The following is a 16,295-nucleotide window of genomic DNA, read 5'->3' on the forward strand; positions in this document are numbered from 1 at the left end:
TCCTCCTCTGTGGTTCAAGGTGCTTTTCATTCAGAGACAAACATGGGCCTGAGAGGTGAAAACGTAGCAGATAACTTAAGTTATTTGCAGCCTCAGATATTTTCATTTTCTGCCTCTCAATGCACACATTATTTAAGCAGTCAGCCCAGTATAAGAACATGGAAAGCATCGTTTATCCACAAATATTTCCTCCACAGTTTCTAACTAGACTGTATATAGTTAATAAAGTAAATGCTTTTGAGGGAGTTTAGAAATCAAGATTATTGTTTTGTGTTATTGAATATGTGTTTTTGTGAATTTTGTGAATATATGAATTGGGTTATTGAGGATTATTGAATATGTGTTGATGGATCATTAAAGGAGGCAGTGTTTTGTGAAAAGTATAAGTACTTCAAATAGAAATAATATCAAAGCTTCCCTTGAAGGGCCATACAGTCAAGTAGAAGATGCTATTTTATAATATAGAGATATTCACAAGGCCCACTACTCTTCTATATCAAAAGGTTTTCATTTATAAAATGGAGCTGACAAAATCTCCCTTTTTTTCTTGACAAATCCTTCCCAAGTTGTATCCAATATTTTCTTTCCCAATATATTACTAGTGAACATATGCATTTGTCTCTAGCATAGAGTTTAGAACTTGATTATATTTAGCCTAAGTATTTTATTATGCTGATTACTTTCATATAATCAGTTTGAAACTTCACAAATCTGGATTTCTTAACTATATTAATAATGCTCTAAAAGTAGGTATATTATTTATTTCTTTGCTTTTCCTATGCAGGCCAAAATGTCTAGACACATACATAACAGGCAATCAGCAAATATATATTGATTTGAATAACTCACCAGATGTTTCTACTTTTTTTAGCACGCTGTTGAGAACACTTTAAACTGGTTAAAGAGCTTAGCGATGATAAAGAAAAACCGATGGTTTTAAAAGCAATAGTCATCTTTTATTTAGACTACATTGTCTTTAAGTGACAACGTTTGGGGAAGAAAGTCAATTTATGTGTGATTTATCTACTGAAGGTATTTTACATTCTCCTTGATGGAGGCATGCATTGTGACATGAAGTGTAGACGTTTGTCTTCCCTCAAAAACTCACACGTTATTTATCTTTTTTATCAGGAGTGACCTTGTTATGAAAATTGATGCTCTTATTTCTTCTTTGCCTAAACCTTCATCTCGGTATGATATCACATTTCTTAAAGAGAATCACAGGTAAGAATTAATAGCCTCTGTGTGTTTTTCTGTCGCTGCATGCTATTCTCAGTCATTTGCTATTCATAACATAGCAAAATTAAAAGTACAGGGTTTTTGTTAGAAAACAAATATAAACTGTGGTATTTGGCATCATTAAGAAAAGCAATTAAATTTGTACATGCTAATCAATAAAGGATTATACATTAGATATAAAATCTCAAGTAATATACTAAAATGTTTCTAAATTTTCTTTCATACTTGATACTTTTGAGTTTTGCCGTATCTCAGGGTAATCTTCATGAATAATATTTTTATATTCTTAATGTATAAGAGGTATAGTTAATAAATTTTAATTAGTAAAATTTAGAGTTACTTATGCACAAGTCTGTCTTGGAAAAATACAGCCAGAATGCTCCTCAGAAACAAGGATGGGGAGATATCATCTTACATACTTTGAATAGATTAGCAGGACAGACCAGTCCCTGGAAAAGCACATCATGCTTGGCAAAGTAGAGGGTCAGTAAGAAAGCAGACCTTACATGAGGTAGATTGACATAATGGCTGCAAGTGTGCGCTCCAACGATGACCATTGTGAGGCTGGATTGGGACTGGGAAGCATTTTGTTCTGTTGTACATAGAGTTCCTAGAAGTTGGAACCAACTTGAGACACCCAACAACAGTATACACATATTGAGGAGCCCTGGTGTCACAGTGGCTTAAGTATTGGGCTGCTAGCCGAAACGTTCTAAGTTCAAACCTACCAGCTGCTCTGCAGGAGAAAAATGTGTCATTTTACTTATATAAAGATTTACAGCTTCAGAAACCATGTGGAGTCATTTTAATCTGTCCTGTAGGGTCAAAATAAGTCAGAACCCACTCAACAACAATGAGTATACACCAATTTAGCTATATATAGATATAGATATATGAGAAAAATTCAAAGAGCTTTTTATAGCAGCTTATCTCAAAGTATGTTCAATACAAAATTATTATGTTGCTCGACATTCTGGGAGAAAACTGTTCTCTAGCCAGTTTAGTTTGGAAAACACTACATCTTATATCTATACTGCTTTAGAGATTTTTATTGTATACCAACTTATTAATGTTTCTGAGAAGCTGTGTTGTTAGAAGAAAAAGAAGGTTTGTTTTTGTTAACCTAGCAGTGGGATAGCTCATTTTGTTAAAAAATATACTCTCACAAAATTTAGAATCATGAAAACAGCCATCATAGAAATACTGTGTTAGAATAATAAACTAGTTTGTATTCCCACTATATATAGCGCAGCTATTCTAAGATATAAATAAACGATCTATATACATGTAAGAATTAGCCATTGAAAACCGTATGGATAGCACCAAAATATTGTCAGATGCTGATAATCCCATAAATAGAAGCCCACCATTGTCAGAGAGAGTACCAGAAGAGGGACGTCTCAAGTCAGAGGCACTCAAAACGTGTCCAAGTTAGAGTTGCCTTTTCAAAGTCGTCACCCATAATGACATGGGTGGAGGAACGCCTGTGGGATTAAAACCTTCAGGACCTTCATTTACTGATGGGCCAGCACTCAAAATAAGAAGAAAGAAACAGCCGCAATCATCAATTAATCATCCGACTTGGTAGAAAGTGTGAATCTAGGAACATTGGATTTAAACGGTTAAAATCTTGACCGTTGATCCCCCCTGATTCATGTTGAGCCTGACCTGGTTTTAAACACTGTGGGTTTTTTGTTTCCCTTGTTGGGCTTTCTCTCAGATGTATTTTGTCATTGAAGGTAACCCTCTTGAGTTTTTGGTGTATATTTTCTGTTTGTTGGTGTAGAAACCCAGGACTGATGAACCTACAGAGACAGGTAGTCTAATAAGGGGTCCTGGAGGATATTGGGGGAAGTAAAGGGAGCTGATATGAAGGAGCTCAAGCAGGAAGAGAATGTTTTGAAACTGTTGTAGCAGTTATACAACACTGCTTGATGTGATTGAGCTATGAAATGAAATTATATCTGTATTAGCTCCTGATAACAACGGTTTTTAAAATAATGAAATGGAATCCATAAATATTGATGTTGTATGTGCTGGTGGACTAAAATAGACTGATAGTGCTCATCTTTAATCAGAAAGTCATACAGTTTAGTTTGCCAGGAATGACATGTTCAAGAGGAATGCTGTCACATTCATCATCAAAAAGGACATTTCAAGAGACATCTTGAAGTGCATTCCTGCCTATGCACTCACAAACAAGGAAGTACAATTAACACAGTGGTTACTCCAATTTGTGCACCTCTGCTAAAGCTAGTGAGGAAGAAATTGAAAAATCCTACCAACATCTTCAGCCTGGAATTCACCAAACATGCAATCAAGGTGCATTGATAATTACTGCTGATTGGAATGCAAAAGTTGGAAACAAGAAAAAGGAACAGTAAACATGGTCTTGGAGATAGAAACAAAGCTGGATATCACAGGATAGAATTTTGCAAGACCAATGACTTCAACATCACAAATACCTTATTTCAACACCACTTATTTCAACTAAACGTGTGGCACTGCTCCAGATGGAACACACAGTAATCAAATTGACTATATCTGTGGGAAGAGACAGTAGAGAAGCTTAGTATCAGCAACTAAAACCAGATCAGGTCAACTATACCAACGATGGAATAGAACATCAGTTGCTCATAGGTAAGTTCTGTTTGAAACTAAAGAAAATTAAGTCCATGAGAGCCAAAATAGAACCTTGAGTATATTCTACCACAATTTCTAGAACATCTCAAGAACAGATTTGACGCATTGAACACTAATGACAGAAGATCTAATGAGTTGTAGGATGATTTAAAGAAAATCGTTCTTGAAGAAAACAAAAGGTCATTAAAAAGATAGGAAAGAAAGATCAAAGTGGATGTCAAAAGAGACTCTGAAATGTATTCTTAGTTGTCGAGTAGCTAAGAAAAATGGGAGAAACGAAATCAGAGAGGTAAACAGAAATTTTCAAAGAGCAGCTGAAGAAGACTAAGTATTATAATGAAATGTGCGAAGACCTAGAGTTTGAAAACCAAAAGTAAGAACATACTCAGCATATCTTAAGCTGAAATAACTTAAGAAAATTGGAACATTGCAAGATGCTAAGGGCAAACTGTTGAATGGTGCTGGAAGCATCAAAAGAAGATGAAAGGGATACAGCGTACCAAAAAGAAATAACATTCCACCATTTCAGGAGGTAGCATATGAGCAAGAACCAATGGTACTAGAGGAAGGAGCTCAAACTGCACAAGAACAAGGCTCCAGGAATTGCTGGAGTTCCCATTGCAATGTTTCAGCAGCTGATGAAGCCCTGCAAGCACTCACTGGTGTATGCCAGGAAGACAACTAGTTGGCCAACTGACTAGAAGAAACATATTTGTACTCCTTCCAGAGAAAAGTTTAAGTTATAGAACAGTATCATTAGTGTCACATGCAAGTCAAGCTTTGCTGAAGATCATTCCACAACAGTTGGAACAGTACATTGACGGAGCTGCCAAAGGTTCAGACAGGCAGCAGAAGAGGACATGGAACAAGGGATATCATCGTTGATATCTGATAGATCTTGGTTCAAATCAGAGAATAACAGAAAGATGTTTATTTATGTATTATTGACTATGCAAAGGCATTCAACTGTGTGGATTATTACCATCAGAATTCCACAACAGTTAATTGGGCTCTTAGGGAACTTGTACATGCATCAAGAGTCAGGTGAGTGAACAGAACAAGGAAATATTGTGTGGTTTGAAATCAGGAAAGGTGTGCATCAGGGTTATACCTCTCACCATACTTATTCAATCTGTGTGCTAAGCAGTTAATCAGAGAAGCTAGATTATATGAAGAAGAATGTGTCTTGTCAACAGGATTGGAAGAAGGTTTATTAACAACCTTCTCTAGCAGATGACACACCTTGCTTGCTGCAAGAGAGGAGGACTGTAAGCATTTGCTGATGAAGATCAAGGCGTGCATTCTTCCATGTGGATGATAACTCTGTAATAAAATCAAAAATCCTCACATCTGGACAAATAGGAAACATCATGATGAGAGCAAAGATTGAAGTTGTCAAGGGATTAATCTTGCTTGTATCTACAATCTTTGCTCATGGAAGCGGCAGTCAAAAGACCAAACAACACATTGCTTTGGGTAAATCTGCTGCACAAACCTCTTTAACGTGCCGAGAAGCAAGGATATTACTTTGAGGACTAAGATGCTCCTGGCCCAGGTCATGGCATTTTAAAATGCCTCCTATGCATGTGAAAGTTGGACATTAAATAAGGAAGACCAAAGAAGAATCGATGCATTTGAATTAGGGTGCTGGCAAAGAATATTGAAAGTCCTACAAACTGCCAAATGAACCAACAAACCTGTCTTGGAAGAAGTAGACCAGAATGCTTCTTGGAGTCAAGGATGCGAGCCGTTGTCTCACATCTTTTGGGCATGTTGTCCCGAGAGACCAGTGTCTGGAGAAGGCAGCATGCTTAGCAAAGCAGAGGAAGGCCCTTAGATGGGTTGGCGCTGTTGCTGCCACAATGGCCTGAAACATAATTGTGAGGACGGAGTAGGCCTGGGCACTGTTGCATTCTTTTGTACACAGGGTTGCAGTGAGTCGGAACAGACTTGACTGTACCTAAGAACAGCTTCTATGAAGATATCGGTATCTTCTGGAAAGAGCTGTCTTTTGTTTTTTGATCAAGGCCCACTTGAAATTAAGAGGCATACCAACTTGTCATCATATCAGTAAGCTGGTATGTTCTATTGTATTATCTTATTCTAATCACTATGCTTATAAAACTTATTTAAGTTAAAATACTACTTTGACATTGACGTTTTCTTGTTAGGTTTCCTAGTTTTTGGTAGATCAGATCTTCTTTTGTTTCTGTTTACTCTCTGAAGATACCATATGCCTTAGTATCTGAGAAGTACAACTCACCCTGAAGGTTAAACTATGTAATCAGCACAAGGAATCAGCAGATAGATGTAAACACTTATCCTAAATGGAAAGACTAGGGTTCATTGACTCAAGTGGGAGTTAATGACAACCTGAATGCAAGTGTCAATTTATTTCAAAGACAATAATAATAACAATTAGAATTTAATCAAAGGAATAGAGCCACTATGTTTATTTGTAGACACATTCATAGATTTATTGACCTTCCACAATTTTGGAAGCTAGTCAATCTTTCTAAGGCTCTTACCTGTTTTTTAAAAATACTTTTATTGGGGCTCTTACATCTCTTAGCACAATCCATACATTCATCCAGTGTGTCAAGCACATTTGCACATATGCTGCCATCATCATTTTCAAAGCATTCTTTTCCCACTAGAGCCCCTGATATCAGCTCCCCATTTCTTCCCCCTCCTCCCCCCGCCCACCCTACCTCACTAACCTTTGATAAGTTATAGTTTATTTTTTCCATATCTTACATCGTCCTCTGTCCCCCTCACCCACTTTTCCATTATTCTTCCCCCTTTCTCCCCCTACCCTACCCTAATCCTCCTGTTATCTCTATTCTCCTTGTTGCCCCTGAGGGGTTTATCTGTCCTGGATTCCCTGTGTTGTGGGTTCTTATCTGTAGCAGTGTGCATGCTCTGGTCTAATCCGATTTGTAAGGTAGAATTGAGATCATGATAGTGGGGTGAAGGAAGCATCAAAGAACTAGAGGAAAGTTTTGTGTTTCATCAGTGCTATACTGCACCCTGACTGGCTCATCTCCTCCCTGTGACCCCTCTGTGAGGGGATATCCAACTGTCTACAGATGGACTTTGGGTCTCCACTCCATGCCCTACCGCCCCATTCACCTTGGGTATGGTTTTATTGTGGGTCTTAGATGCCTGATACCTGACCCCATCGACACTTCATGATCACACAGGCTGGTGTGCTTCTTTCATGTGGGCTTTGTTGCTTCTCAGCTAGTAGCCATTTGTTATCTTCAAGCCTTTAAGACCCCAGATGCTATATCTTTTGATAGCTGGGCACCACCAGCTTTCTTCACCACATTTGCTTATGCACCCATTTGTCTTAAGTGATCATATTGGGGAGGTGAGCACACAATGATATGATTTTTTGTTCTTTGATGCCTGATAACTGATCCCTCTGGCACCTCATGATCACGCAGGCTGGTGTGCTTCTTCCATGTGGGCTTTGTTGCTTCTAAGCTAGATGGCCGCTTGTGTACCTTCAAGCCTTTAAGACCCCAGACACTATATCTTTTGAGAGCTGGGCACCATTAGCTTTCTTCACCACATTGCTTATGCACCCGCTTTGTCTTCAGCGATTGTGACAAGACTATATTTTTATCACCCTGCTTCCATATCTATTTGGGAGTCTCGTAAAGGAGAAAGAACTGGGTAGTGATAAATTCAAGGCAAGAAAGTTTTTACATATGTTTTCAACAGTAAAAGCAAATAAATTACTGAAAAATAAAAGATCACAAGAAAACTCTTGGGAAAAATAATTATGGTCATTATCTTGATTGTTGTAATGGTTTGTATGTATATGTATAATTCAGAATTTATCAAATTAAACACTTTGAACAGTTAATTCCATGACAATCATAACTTTAAAAGGCTATAGTAAAAAGCCAGGCCAATGTTGATTGGGGGAGGGAGGGCAGAACTAAGTTTGACAACTGTGCTAAAGGGTTAATCATATTCCTAAATATGAAGCAATATATCCAACCTAGAACAAAAACATCTTGGTTTCCATTTTTACGATAATCAATGAGAATACATTTGGGCTTGATTATCTGAGTTTTCACTTGTAATAATATTGTTTTCTTAAGGGGTTTGCTATTCATTTCCTACAATCATGCTTTCATTTTCTATAATCCTTCCCAGTTTTGTTGTATGAGTACATTTGACTTATGTTTTCATTTCCTTATTTTAAATAACCTGGAGCTTTTGTTAATACTGTGAAGAAGAAAGCCATTTACAAGAATATTTACAACCAAGATCATTAGGTAATTGTATAAACTTAACATTTTTCTCATTTATTTTCCATTTTCCCAGCATTATAAAGATAAACCCTCAAGAAAATAATATGTTCTTTGATGTCATTGCTATTGTTGATCCATTGACAAGAGAAACACAGAAGATGGCACAGTTATTGATTGTAAGACAATATTAAAAGCTAAATTAATTTTGCTCTTGCAACTTATATTTGATCTTTTCAAGCCTGCGTTAAGAATAATTAATTTTAAAAAAAAGAATAATTAATTTTTTATTGCTTGTTCTCATGATTCTTTACTTCATCCAGTATTTTAAATAGATTCTTCTATTTTATATATAGAAAATGAAATGATAGCCTTCTGTACAGGTATGAAGGCAGTACAGTATTAGGTGTCTCCCTAATATTGTGAGGGATAGCTTCTGGAGAAACTGTTGCTCAAATCTAATTAGCATAAGCTGTAAAGATAGTATGTTACCCCAACAGAGAAAATTAATGGAAGGGAAAATATGAGGGTTCTATTAAATTGTTTTGGCCACTCTCTCAAAGGCCACAAGATTGAAGTTTCATTTCTCACCTATGACACAGTATCTGCAACAATGGGCGCAGACCAAAAACAGTTGTGAGGAAGGTACAGGTCCGAGCAGTGTGTCGCTCTATTGTACTTAGGGTCACCATGAGTTGTAATGGGCTCAATGGCACCGAACAACAATTATAGTTCAAGTGTAAGCCAACTTGAGTTGATAGGAAACGCCACACAGTGTGAGGACCTCATGCACCTTCTGTCTTGTTGCTCAACAGTCCTCTTGATGCAACTTCTGCCTAATGGATCAAGATCACCACCCAGCTCTTAGTATTAACTGTACAAGCCAGCAAAGAGGCACAAGGACACTCTCCCAAAGGTAGACATAGTCCATCTAGTCATCTGACTTTACCTAGCCACAAAAGAGGCTAGAAATTAAAATCTCAAACTAGATGGCACGAGCCCTGCAAAAACCTGAAAGTCTTAAGAAAGAAAGTAGAAGAGCACGAATATTAAGAGATAGTGCTCTTTCTTAATGATGAGCCACATTTAGTTCCAAGGTTCAAAAACTGTGATATGTCTTTTAGTAGTTAAATGTGGGAGGCTGTGAGTTTTTCAAGTGATGTTCGGGATTTTGGGAAACTCCCAATTTGACATGTATTTTCAGATGCATTTCAATAATAAAAAAACACCTCAGAAGTTGAAAGTATTCTTACTTGTTACATTTTTAGAAACATAAACATAATTAATAAGTCTAGTGAGTGACGGAAGTGATCAAGCTGAATAATACTAGTGTATATATTTTATAGTTTTATTCACATAATTTACTATCATAAAAGTCAATAGTAATAGTTCAGTCACATCAAGAAGAGTTGTACAAACATCACCACAATCAAGTTTAGAACAATTTCTTCTTCCTTGTACTCTTTGTTGTCTTCCATACCCGCAAGGAACCATTAATCCAGTTATTGTCTATAGATTTACCTATCTTGGATTTCATTTATAGAAAAACATTTTTTAAAATAACTTAAAAATAAAGTAAAGCAAACAACAACTTCAATCACAATGAAAGCAGAAAATTAATAGAACTAGAGCAACGGAACATAAGGAAAATCAAATGATAAGGTGCTAAATGTTAACCTAAGTGCATCTGCAACAAATCACTTTCCAGTGCATTCTGCATTACAGCAAGGCTATTCACCTAGTTGTTCCATGGCCAAAGGGGATTCCCCAGAGGCTTAATCCATAAGGCTTTACCCCTTCACCACTGTACATTCTTTCAAGATTTTAAGATGCAGTTTTTCTCAACAATTAGTTTTTATTGCCAAATCTTATTTACTAGTTTAGAAAAATTGGAAACACTGTCATTCTAGATGTTCAGTGTATGATTTGGCAAGACTTAAGTCTGTAGTTACTACTTTTCCTTTTGTTTGTTTATTTTTTTACATTTATATACTTTCATATCTGAACAACTTCTTCAGACACAGATTTCATAAAAATCATTTTATTGGAGGCTCTTAACAGCTCTTATCACAATCCATACATCCATCCATTGTTTCAAGCACACCTGTACATATGGTGCCATCGTTATTTTCAAAACATTTCCTTTCTATTTGATCCATTGGTATCAGCTCCTTTTCCCCCTCTCCCACCCTCCCTCCCTCATGAACCCTTGATAATTTATAAATTTTTTTTCATGTCTTACACTGACTGATGTCTCCCTTCACCCCCCTTTTCTGTTGTCTGTCCCTCTGGTAAAGAGTTATATATAGATCAATCACTGTGATTGATTCCCCACTTTCCCCACCACCTTTCTCTTACTCTTCTGATATCGCTACTCCCATTACTGGTCCTGGGGGGTTTATCTGTCCTGGATTCCCTGTGTTTCAAGCTCTTATCTGTACCAGTGTACATGCTCTGATCTAGCCAGATCTGTAAGATAGAGTTAGGGTCATGATAGTGGGGGGAAGAAAGCACTAAAGAACTAGAGGCAAGTTGTATGTTTCATCTGTACTATACTATACCCTGACTGGCTTGTCCTTTCCTTGTGACCCTTCTGGAAGAGGGTATCCAATTATCTACAGATGGACTTTGGCTCTCCACTTCGCACTCCTCCTCATTCACATTGAAAAGATTTTTTGTTTTGAGTCTTTGTTGCCTGATACCTGATCCCATCATCGCCTCATGCTCACACAGGCTGGTGTGCTTCTTCCATGTGGGCTTTGTTGCTTTTCACTTAGGTGGCCGCTTGTTTATCTTCAAGCTGTTAAGACCCCAGACACTATATCTTTTGATAGCCGGGCACCATCAGCTTTCTTCACCACATTTGCTTTTTCACCCTTTTGTCTTCAGCAGTCGTGTCCAGAAGGTGAGCATCACAGAATGCCAGTTATTAGAACAAAGTGTTCTTTCACTGAGGGAGTACTTGAGTAGAGGCCCAATATCTGCCTGCTACCTTTATACATAGATCTATTTCCCTATTATATATACATATTTTACGTATGTGCATGCTTGTATTTAGACTTCTGTAAATGTCCTTTGCCTCCTAGTTCTTTCATCTATTTCTTTTTACTTTCCTCTTTTCCCACTATCATGTTCAACCTTCATTTAGGTTTCAGTAATTCCTCTAGGCTGTGCTGCCTTTGATTAAGCCCCACTAGGCATCATTTGTTCTCCTCGCCATTGATTTTAGCTCACTTGTGAGACACAGATTTTGGGGGGAAAGCAACAACTAGTAATCATATGTATAAGCTTTGAGTCAAGTATGAATGCTTTGGACTGTATCAATTCCCTATTCGCATCTCCCTGCCACTGAATCAGTGCTGACTCATGGTGACCCTCTAGGACAAGGTAAAACTGACCCTGTGAGTTCTAGAGACTAATTGTTACAGGAGTAGAAAGGCCCTTCTTTATTCCAAGGAGCGGCTAGTGGTTTCAAACGCCTGTCCTTGTAGATGGCAGCCCAGTGCATAACCACTACAGAACCAAGGCTCTTGTCCCTATTTGTAGACAGGGTCATTATTCAGAAAAGATTACTGCCTACATATGAAACTTGTGTGAAGGTATAATTTAGAAATAAGAAATAACTGCATCCCAGTTTACATAATCAGTAAAGATAAATAACATTCTATTGCTTAGCAACTCATAAACATTGATAGCATAAAGTAATGTATTAGAGGAAAGAAATGTCTCATTTAACTCTTAGGAAAAACCATAGAACATAGATCTTCAGAGCAGCAAGTATGATGATTATAAAAATGAAATTAAAGTGGGATTATGACTGAACGCCTCTAAGTCAGAATCCGGCCTAGGAGGAACGATACGGCAGCGCCGCGGAGCCTCGGTTGGCCTTGGATAGCCGGCGCCCCGCCGCGCGTCGGGACCGGTCCCGTGCGGAGTGCCCCTCGTCCCGGGAAACGGGGCGGGGCCGGAAAGGCAGCCGCCCCCTCGCCCATCACACACCGCACGTTCGTGGGGAGCCTGGTGCTAAACCATTCGTAGACGACCTGCTTCTGGGTCGGGGTTTCGTACGTAGCAGAGCAACTCCCTCGCTGCGATCTATTGAAAGTCAGCCCTCGACACAAGGGTGGGTTTGTTTTGTTTTGTTTGTTTGTTTGTTTGTTTGTTTTTAAAGAAAAAACAAGAAATGAAATTAAACTCAGAGCTCTTAAACCCTACCTCATTGCCATCAAGTTGATTCCAATTCATAGTAGGGCACCATCTGCTTTCTTCACCACATTTGTTTATGCACCCATTGGTCTTCAGCGACTGTGCCAGGAGTGTGAGCATGCCGGGTTGTTCGGACAAAGTGTTCTTGCATTGAGGAAGAGCTTGAGCAGAGACCCAGAGTCCATCCACTACCTCAGTGTATTACCATATAAATATAAGTACATAGGCCAATACCTCTATGAATTAATATATTTATATATGTACACACCTATGCTTATACCTCTGTCCATTGCTTTGCCTTTTAGATCTTTCCACTGTTTCCTTTTACCTTCCTCCTTTCCCACCATCAGGCTTATTACCCTTCTTCCCCCTCTTAGTAATTCCTCTCAGCTCCAACACCCTCAGGATCTCTATGTCCTCCCTGTTGTTAAAGTCCCTAGTTGTTCTCCTGTCTTTGGCATTGTTTGCTCACCACTCTTTTGCCCCGCCGCCTCCTCCCCGCAGGTCCTTCTGGAACCATCAGCCCCATTGCTTACACCTCGAACTAGCTTCCTATGCCTGTCTTACTAGGTTGGCAAACCAACAATAACAGGGACCAAACAAAAAGAAAACAATAGGTTGACTAAAAAGAGAAGGAAAAAAAGATAATAATAACTAGCCAGAAAAGAAGAAAGCATAAATAATTCCAGGTCCAGGTTTGTTCTCTGACGTTTGTGACTATCCCACCACTGGTCCTGGGGGAATTCCGGGAACTGCCGCTCCTAACCTGAAGTCTATTTTGGGGGCTCATCAGGGGCTTTGTGGCTTTGCTTTATTCCTGCTGCTGATCTGTTATGTTCCCTTCTTGGTTCGCTCTGCTGTTGGGTGTTCATACTGGACTAACTCCCTGCCATGTGTCCCCAGTTTCTGTCACGGTACGTCCCAGTGAGGGGACATCATATCTTGAGCTGTTGTTTGTCCTACAGTTGTCTCTGTGCCTTAGCAGCTCTGCAGGGACATCATCCTCCGGGCTTGGTGTGTCGATATGGGGTCTATAATCTCCCCCTCTCTTTTTCCTTCTTGGGTTGCTTCCATTTGGGATCCTTTCCCCAACCTGTAGGTTTAGTGTTGACCTCTGTAGCACATACTTCTAAGGAGGGGGTCCGTTTGGTTCTGATTGGGGCCGACCCTGTAGCCCACATTTTTCATGAGCTACTCCATGTGGTTTCATTGCCCTCAAGGTTTGCTGCATCGTGGTGGGGTCTGCATGCACACTCCCAATTCTGTGGAGACATAACCAGTACTCTCTTCCTGGGTGGTGTAGTGGCCTTTTCCCCTGTGCCATTATCCTCCCCCCTCCTTTTCTCCTTCCCTCTTCCCACATTCCCCCTTCTTTGTGGTAGAATAACATGTACCTCCTTGGGTTTGGTCTGACCCCCACCCAACTGTCTGTACCTCACCCGTGTAGTGTGAGATCAGTGGCTTTTCTTCTATACCTACTGTGCTGATTATACTTACCTCAGGGGACTCATGTTGTACATGTCCTGTGGTGATTGGCTGACTTCGCTTAGCATAATTTCCTCACCTTTGTCATTTCTCACTGTGTGACCTTGGCAAAATCAATTTATCTCTCTGGGCATCAAACTATAACAGCTGCTACCTCTAAGAAAATTATGAGAATCAGTGAGATAATTATGTAAAATGATAATGCAGTACCTAGTACATAGAAGATGTTTAGAAAATGTTTGCTATTCATCTTACCTTACGTCTAATATGGGTATTTTTTTAGGTACTTAACAAAATGATCAACATGAAGCTAAAGTTGTTCATGAATTGTAGGGGTAAACTTTCAGAAGCCCCTTTACAGAGGTGAGTCTTAATGAACAAAACTTCATTTTAAAAGATTATCAAATGCTGAGAAGAAAATAAAAGGGCCGTAATTTTTATAGACATTGTGAATTTAATTACCTTAATTGTCATCAGAATTAAAATAACCTAACTCAATAAATCAATCCAGTCTAACTGAAGAATTTATGTGGATTTATGTTTGTACAAAGTAATTTTTGAAAATGTGTTTACAGATATGCATCTATTAAAATGCAAATGTGAAATACATGAACTAAACTATTTTGGGTTAGCCATTTTCAGTATTTCTGTAGCACTAAATTATCAAAATGATTTTATATTGTATTATCACATTTACTGTTTTGAGGTGTTGAGGTGCAATGAGTATAAAATAATATGTCAATGACATAGAAAATATTTATTATATAAAATATTTTTCATCCATATCGTCCTGCTATTGAAACACAAGTGGATAGCTTGAAAATACACTCTTCATTGTGTTCAGGATCAGAATTGCTATTGCTGTGAGCCACTCTTACTGATGGCTCAACAATATCCTGTAAGTGTGATGAGGCTCCAGTGAATACCATCTGACCAGACTTGGGAAATGTAAATAGGCTTGTTATCAGACAGAGCATCATAAAGTTGATTGTGGCAGATGTAGTTAAGCGGAAATGTAAGACTTTATCATTTGATCTCCCTTTGACCCATTTTAAAGTTGTTTCAGTTTCAAAAAATTTTAAAGTAAGGGCATAGGGAGAGGTATCTCAAGATGGCACACAGGTCAAATCACCTGCCTGGTGCTCCTGTCGTTAGATCGGGAAATTAAGAGGTAAGGAGGCCAATAGAGGGATACGGGTGTGAGAAAGAGAATCCTAGTGTACTAGGGTTTGTGAGTCAGACCTCCTCTTACAATTTTTGCCCACAGAGATTTGAGGGCTGACTGACATGGCGTCTACCCACAGGCTCTCCACATCCCTTGCAAGTTCCAGTGGGATAGCGTCTGCTACTCTTTCCTGCACCCAAGAGCCAAGACCCCCTAGAGTGCAATATTTCCCCAGAGCGCTGTCTGTGGGCGGCTGTAATCCCAGGCCCACAGAGAGCTTCCAAAACCTAGCCACAAGAACTCACTCTGGAGCTCACTCTGGCATTCTTTTCTCTGGCCCCTCCCCATTCATGTATTCCTGGACTTTGAACCTCCCTTCCCCGCCCCACCCAGCCCAGGAACACAGCCACCACATCAGCCACCCCTTCTCCCCTTCTCCCCAGCTCTTTGAATAGCCTGTCCACTGTGGGTAACAATAGGTAGACACTAATTTACTACAGCCAGAGAGCCCTGGGCTATTTACATCCCACCCCACCCCCTCTCCTCAGCAGATTGCAGATCCTTGGACACAGCCTATAGATCTGTGCAGGAGTGAGCCAGGCGGGCAGCTAGGAGAACTTAGACCCAGTGAGCCCATGAATGCTGACCGCCTTGCATGATCAGCCTGCCCAGTGCTACCCTCACTGCTCACAACAGACCTGGCGCTGCTTCTAGCAATCGGAGCCTGCAACCAGTCTGGCACAGGTCCCTTGAGTAGCTCCCTCCCCTGCTACGGCCCATGAGTGCCAGCCCATGCTGCATGCAGTTGGCCTGCCCAGCACCATCCTTGCTGCCCATAGCACCCTGGTCACTCTGCTTGAGAGAACCACCCATATCACCCACCAAATAAATAGTTCCCACTGTCTAGGGAGAGCATCAACTTCAGTGAGCTAGAGATGCAGCTTGAACCTGCAGCGCAGCGGGTTCCAGGTACTCCTTAGAATCATTCCTACTACCCTCAGAAAAAAATTGCAGGGCTCCTGGACTTCCAGATAAATGGTGTGATGCTCCACAAAAATGTCACACAGATAGTTGTTGTTGTAGACTTTCTGTTTTACTTTCTGTTCTTGCCTCGTTGCACTCAGTCTGGTGATGGTACATAGCATGTCTACCTGGAAGGGATAGGCAGAATAAACAAGCCAGAAGAGAGAACAACGGGATGACAGATCAGGGGAGCAGGGGGGGCGAGGGGGAGGAAGGAAGAGGGTTTTAACAAGCACAGGCACAAGGGAACAGCAAGTGATCCAAAATCA

General features: G+C 39.6%; 1 protein-coding gene across 1 annotated transcript in view; it reads left to right on the forward strand.

The window, feature by feature from the left end:
* Window positions 1-16,295, forward strand: part of UGGT2 (UDP-glucose glycoprotein glucosyltransferase 2) — a 264,346-nt gene that overhangs the window by 173,760 nt on the left and 74,291 nt on the right. Inside the window, exons 25-27 of the mRNA XM_045289053.1 lie at window positions 1,132-1,224; window positions 8,224-8,326; window positions 14,122-14,201. Of these exons, the coding sequence (XP_045144988.1) occupies window positions 1,132-1,224; window positions 8,224-8,326; window positions 14,122-14,201 (276 nt within the window). The remainder of the gene's footprint in view (window positions 1-1,131; window positions 1,225-8,223; window positions 8,327-14,121; window positions 14,202-16,295) is intronic.

The sequence above is a fragment of the Echinops telfairi genome, unplaced genomic scaffold, assembly GCF_000313985.2.
Source record: "Echinops telfairi isolate 266 unplaced genomic scaffold, ASM31398v2 ScPeMD7_24;HRSCAF=84, whole genome shotgun sequence".
Taxonomy (NCBI): Eukaryota; Metazoa; Chordata; class Mammalia; order Afrosoricida; family Tenrecidae; genus Echinops; species Echinops telfairi.